This window comes from Cajanus cajan, chromosome 11, assembly GCF_000230855.2.
Source record: "Cajanus cajan strain Asha chromosome 11, NIPB_CcT2T_4, whole genome shotgun sequence".
NCBI classification, from domain to species: domain Eukaryota; kingdom Viridiplantae; phylum Streptophyta; class Magnoliopsida; order Fabales; family Fabaceae; genus Cajanus; species Cajanus cajan.
The window spans coordinates 19,842,486-19,849,274 of NC_138527.1; the positions used below are offsets into that span (position 1 = coordinate 19,842,486).

Here is a 6,789-nt window from a genome sequence, read left to right on the forward strand (position 1 = left end):
AAATATCAATTATTTTTTTAATTATTAAATATTATTTAATATTAATTTCTAAAACTATTAATATTTAATACTAATTTTTATTAAATTATTGTTATAATATCAATAATATATATATATATATATATATATATATGAAATCAATTTGAACTATGGTGAAAATCAAATTACCATATCTAAATTAAGAATTTAAAATTTATTAAATTTGAATGATTTATCCAAATAAATCATTTAAAAATGATTTAAATCGAAATTAAAGTAATTCTCATGAATTTAAATTCTATGTTAGGTCATAAATAGGGACTCTTGAAATGAGAAAAATCACTCAACATTTTAAAGGGGGTTACTGTATTAAATGAGAGAAAGGGCCTTATGAAGGAAGTTTTGTCAAGTTTCATTAGAAAGCTTCTGAAGGAAGGGTTTCCAAGTTTCACCCACAAAACTTCTAAGGAGGGTTTTCAAGTTTCATCTACAAAACTTGAAGGCAATATTTTTTAAGAGCATGTTTTTAATATATTTTTAAATAATGAATTCGGGACGTAAGCAGAATGGACCAAATCACATCAAATAAATTATGTGATCTTTCTTTAATTTTATGACATTTTTGTGTGTATTTTCATCATTATTATGCGAAAAAGAGAATGACTTTTTTCCCAACATATTTCTAATTGAATGGATAATATTGAATTGAAAAAATTGAAATGAAAAATCTTCTCTTTCACCCATTACCATCACCCACGCCCCCCTTCTTGCAACTCACCTCCCTATCATCATCCTCCTATCCCTTTTTTAATGTTTTTATGTACATAATCACCTCATGTTGGAATAAAAGAATGAACATAGATTTATATACATACAATGTCTCCATTGGTATGATGTCTTTCGTGAGATGACTAAAAATAAAATTACAAGGGCTTAGACCCATACTGGGCAATATCATGCTCATGTACATGTATGTGTGTGTGTCTGAATTTCGTGAAACCTAACAAATTGGCATCAAAGCTAGTGATTTCGACTAAATGATTGACTAGATGAGTATAATGGAATTAACAGGTGAATTTGGAATATGATCCCTTGTATCGAAAGTAATTCTTCTTGATAATAGATCCATGTATGGAGAGTCTTCCTATTTTTAACATGGATAGTTTGGAAGAGTATCTTGCTTAGTAATTCTTTTTTGACAGTGGATTCATGCATGGATAATCTTCCTACTCCTAACATGGAAAGTTAGCAAATGTGTCGATGTAATTACTTAGAGCATGACGAAGCTATATGGGTCACCATTGGATTACTCATGGTCTAAAATCTTAGCTTCCACTTTAAGGGGAGGTTGGTCCTTCGTTTGAGGGATGGTTGTTAAGATACAGTCAATGTCCCACATTGTTAGAACAAGAGGATGAACATGAGTTTATGTACACATACTCTCAATTGGTATGAGGACTTTTAGTAGATAACAAAAAAAAAGGTCACAAATCTTAGGCTCAAAATAAACAATATCATATTAATGTGAAGACATATATATATATATATATATATATATATATATATATATATATATATATATATATATATATATATATATATATATATATATATATATACCCTTAGCGTCCAACACCCCTTATTAAACTTTTTTCCCTTCTCACCCCATCTATAAAATTTTGTTATTATTGTTTATTTTATTGGCTTGATAAATTCTATTAATTGAATTTGTAAAATAAATAAAGGTTGTTTTATATATAATAAAATAAGATGGGGTGAGTGGGTTGTGAAATATGTTGGTGGGTTAAGGTGAGTTTGGACTCTATAAGCCCAACCCATTAGATTTTAGAATAGTAAGTATGTGGGGTTAGTTTCAAAAACTTCAATTTTGGGTGCTTAACATTTATGATATTTAGAGATAACTTGCAGAGGAGATCTTATTTTAAGACCTTGAGGAGTAGTATTAGGAGGCATGTTTGCATTCAAGATCATAATTTAAGCTAAGAGGGAGATTGAGATTATCTCATTTCATGGCATGTATAAAATTGTGGTTAGTGAGATTGTCCCTTAATATCTTAAGATTTTGAACGAATATGTTTGGAGGGTTTATGGACACCCTAAAACGAATGATGATAACATATTTATATGTATACAATTTTGAAAAACAAAACTAATTATATTAACACTATAAAAATTCAATTTAATTTCACCAAAAAATGTATTTTAAATATGCGTCAAAATAATAATATGTACAAATACACAAATATTTTATTCGTTATTACTAAATTTTGTATGCCCGCATATGCAAGTATATATAAAAGGTTAAATTATTGTCTAATTTTTTTTTACCACGAACTATGGTGATTTCAAAAATAAAAATATATTGTAAAAATCTCATCTTAATTTTATTAAACTTAAAATAACTCACTTTTTAACATAAAGTACTGATTCACTACACCATATATTATATTAACTCTCTACCCTACGTCAAGAATCAATTATACTTTGGATTCTAACATCCCAGGCAATTATCGTAACAACATAAGTAATTGATAACCCTAATCTAATTTGGTCTTGAATTTCGACACAACATAAATAATTGACACAAGAACTCACCTAAGCTTGTGTGTCTTGAATTTGGACGAGACTATTTAACAACGATTGACAAAATTCAAATTTCTGAACCATGATGTATGAACTTTTGTTTGCTTATCCTTTAAACCTTTAACAATACTTGCTAAGTTACGAGTAACTTTTAAATGGCCTAGACACACTTATTTCCATCAACCCCCCTTTGACCTTCCATTCTAAAATTATAATTTATGAAATGTTTGCATGCAGAACCAGATAGCAGATTTTGGATGTTCCTAATAAGATATTTGGTTGCAAGATTCATTGATTGACTATCTAGAGAAAATTTTTGGTCAAATGATGGATCTTCTTTCTTCAATCACACTAGATAATCAATAACAATTGTTGACCTTAGTGTTAACTTGTTCTGCAAGGCATTGAAGACCATAAAAGATGAGTCAAATTAAGGCAAGTGTATCAAGTGCAAAACCACACAAAAAACATCACTCGAGCCCTCAAATTCTACAGAATGAATGATCATACAAGAACTTGGTATGAGCCACTTCATTTTGTTGTTTTCATTCAAACTCTTTTACCACTATTAACCAAAGACGTCCATTTCCAAGACGAAGTAATCAATTCATTTTTATGTCTCAATCCAATTCAATGTCCAACAAAAGCAGTGTTCCAAACACCTCCATGAGTCCTATATACATCAAAGTTGCTAAAGCAAAAACCATAAAGTAAAAGTAATTACTTATATGTCTGGATAAAATTTTTCAAAGAAAATAAAAATAAGAAGAAAAAATGAAATAAATTTGTTTATAAACTAAAATTAGTCCATACACAAGTTAATTTGTAGAAGTTCGCTCTTAAGAACTTTTTCAAAATCTTATTTTTAACTTGTGTACAAGCTAATTTTAATTTATAAAAAAAAAATTATTTCAATTTTTTTCCTGCTTTTACTTCTTAGAAATACTTCAACAGAAATCTATCCAAACCGATCCTACTATGTTTCGACCGAAATATCAACAATTTGCCTATTTGGCTATTACTAATACCTTAACCCATGGGAAAAAAAAAGGGCAGATTCTTAAGCAGGACTTAACGGGACCAAGCTCAATGAATAAGGAAGCACAGTAGGATTGAACATGCAGAGTGACCTCAAATCCTTAATGGAGCAAGCTTGAACCATCTTGTTGTTGTTAACATCATACAAGTACAAACTCACACACACCTTCATGAGCAAGAATCCATCTTTGAAGGCCAGAGGATTGACCCACGGCCCATTGACCCTCTCCAACACACGGTTCCTGAGATTCATAAAGAACTGAGGCCACTCCCCTTCAATCTCCTCAAGACACTTGGAATACACAAGCCTCCAATTAACCTCATAGTAATCCTCAAGCCACCACACATGAAACCCCTGCTCCGACACCACCACATAGTGCAACCTCCCTTCAGATTCCCCAATGCAGGCCTCAGGAACCGCCGTGAACTCCGCCGCGGGCACCGGCACCGGCACAAGCCAGGCCAACTCCTTCTCAACGTCAAAAGTGAGAACACGGTCACCATCAGTGAGCCAATGCAAGACACCCCTTATGTATATACCCTCATTCTTCACCAAATTGTTGTAGCAATTGCATATTTCACTTGATTCCCTCCACGATCCTTTCTCGTACAATTCAAATTTGAAGTAACGTTCTCCTTCTTCAACTTTCTCAACTCTCACCAACTTGAATGTGTCAATGAAACCCTTAGAAGGGTGGATTTCAAAAGCCAATGCCAATGCAATGGTTCTGTTATTACTTCTTCCAAACTGAGAAACATGCCAAGGCCAATCCAACTTAACCCAATCCCTATTACAAGGGTTGCACACATACACCACAGGGCTTTCGCAAGGGAAAGAGCTGCGGCAACACACCAACCCTCTGCACGAGGCCAAAACGACGACGTCTTCCGGGAGAAAATCGAGCACGCTGTGGTGCACCCCACGTGTCGCCAATGGGATGTAACTAACGGTCCTGATGTCGTCACTGCACCACACGAACCTCTCCTGGAAAACGAACCCCGTCAGCGCCGCCACCTCGCCGCCGCTGGCTCTTCCCACGTGAACCTTCGCGAAGGAGCGACTCGAAATCACGCGCCGCCACTCCCGGCACACGCGCTTCAGACTCACCAGCTCCTTCGCCGGAATGCGCGACAGAATTTCGATCAGAACGTCGCCGTTTAGAAGCGTTTCAACCTTCTTCATCTCCTATGAATAATAACAACAACAACGACAAAACAATCGATTGCTACTACTAGCAAAAGCAATGCAGATTCCACGGAACAAAACGACGACGTCTTTACATAATGAGATGAAGACTTACTTTGGATGGCAATGAGAATGTTGACATAAGAGGAAAAACAGAGGTTGAACTTGTGAGTGAAATAAGGGATGGAAAACCAAGAGTCGTTTTAATTTTTAATTGTTTTGGTTCATGAAATAGAGTTTCTCTAACTAACTGTGCAGTGCATTGCAAAAAGGTAAGAAAAGAGAGTGAGTGGGGAGCTTACACGTTTTTGCAGATTTGTTGTTTGAGGGATACAGAGATATGGAATACAGAAAGGTGGCCAATGGGGTTAGTTATTTAATGAGTAATGATTAACATTCTCTAATTAATGTGCTTAATTATGAAATAAATATAATTATTAATATGGTTTATAATAGTATTAACTAACTGTGAGATAGAGTTACTATTAAAAAATATTGTAATAATAATACTTCTTATGAGATAAAATTAATCATTATTGTTATTTTAATAATTTTATAACACTATTGATCATAAATGAACAATTTTTCATATTTTATTAATTATTTATGAAATAAAATTAATTATGTTTATACATGTATTAATCATATATAACAATTAATAATTTTTGTGATATTATTAATTAATTACTTGTGAAATAAAATTAATTATAATTAGATATTTTAATAATTTTTTATATTATTAATCACATATTGATATTCGTATATAATATATGTTTACTTATTTTAAACCGGAGAAATAATAATATTTATTCAGAAAAAAAGTAATCATATTTAGGTGATGGAGAAATTGTATATGTATTTGCCATACTCTCTTTCCTTATTTAATGAGGAGTGTTACAACTTCCAAAAAATATCTGAAACATCATCCGAACCATCGGCCGAAAATTTAAAATATTAATTTTTTAATAATTTTATTATTAAATAATTATTTAATTTAATATTTTATAATTTAAATTAATTTTTTAAAGATTCGGAATGCATTTCGGATTTTCGGAGATTGTAGAATTTTTCTTATTTAATTGCATCATACCGTATAATATTAGCGGTCTAAAGAAATTTGCTAGAATTAATAGCAAATTATGAACACAATAAGGTAAAAGAAAAAACACATATAGGTAGGTAACAAAGAATACAATCCGAGACCAAAATATGAGATAAAATTCAACATAAAACTAGGTTAAACATGCTATTCAAGGAATTTGTAACATGTAAGGACTAAACACAAACTTCTAAGACAAAACATAGATTTAAAACCAAAATCTAAGCACAAGCAAATAAGTCCTAAACATTGATTGTGGAAGAAAATAAAAAACAATCAATAATGGATCTATGAACACAAGAACATCAAAACAATATAGATCCGAAAATGAAACTCAATTAAGACACAAAAACACACAAGAACACAAGAAGAAACGGACACAAAAGTTGAGACAACTTATCTCCTTGAAGACCTTGCTCTTGATACTAAAATTGATAAAAGGAAGTAGGAGAGGTGAAGGTTGAACTCCTCCTAAACTCCTCCTAGGCACGGATCTTCTTCAAAGGAGATAACACCGAATGGAATGGCTCTTGAATGGAGGAGGAACACGGATGTAATTAGGTCTAGTCTTGGATGGAAGCATCCAAGCTCAAGCATCAATGGAGAGCTCACTTCAAAGAGAAGGAATAAGGTGAAATTCCTAGGGTTTTGAGGTGAACTCTTAGAGACTTTGAAAAGAGAAACTCGGCACTATGGCTCACAAATTTCATATATGATTCAAAGTATTTACAAAATGGTAAGGAGGGAACTAATATAGCAATCCGGAATAAGGTATTGGCGCCAATGTGAGGGAGCACATGTGGCGCCAAGTTTTGAAATTCAAAATTCAAAAATTTTGAATTTCAAAACTTGTCTCACATGTCCTAAACCGGTCACACTAGTG

At 32.5% G+C, this 6,789-nt stretch overlaps 1 protein-coding gene across 1 annotated transcript; it reads right to left on the minus strand.

Annotated features, from left to right (window-relative positions):
* Window positions 1-3,643: 3,643 nt before the first annotated feature.
* On the minus strand, window positions 3,644-4,804 carry LOC109816629 (F-box protein At5g49610). Its single transcript, XM_083067370.1, has one exon. It carries the CDS (start codon window positions 4,802-4,804, stop codon window positions 3,644-3,646), a length of 1,161 nt encoding a protein of 386 aa, XP_082923496.1.
* Window positions 4,805-6,789: the final 1,985 nt, after the last annotated feature.

Coding starts and splice junctions, on each gene's coding strand:
- LOC109816629 (XM_083067370.1), bottom strand. CDS start 4,804: ATGAAGAAGGTTGAAACGCTTCTAAACGGCGACGTTCTGATCGAAATT.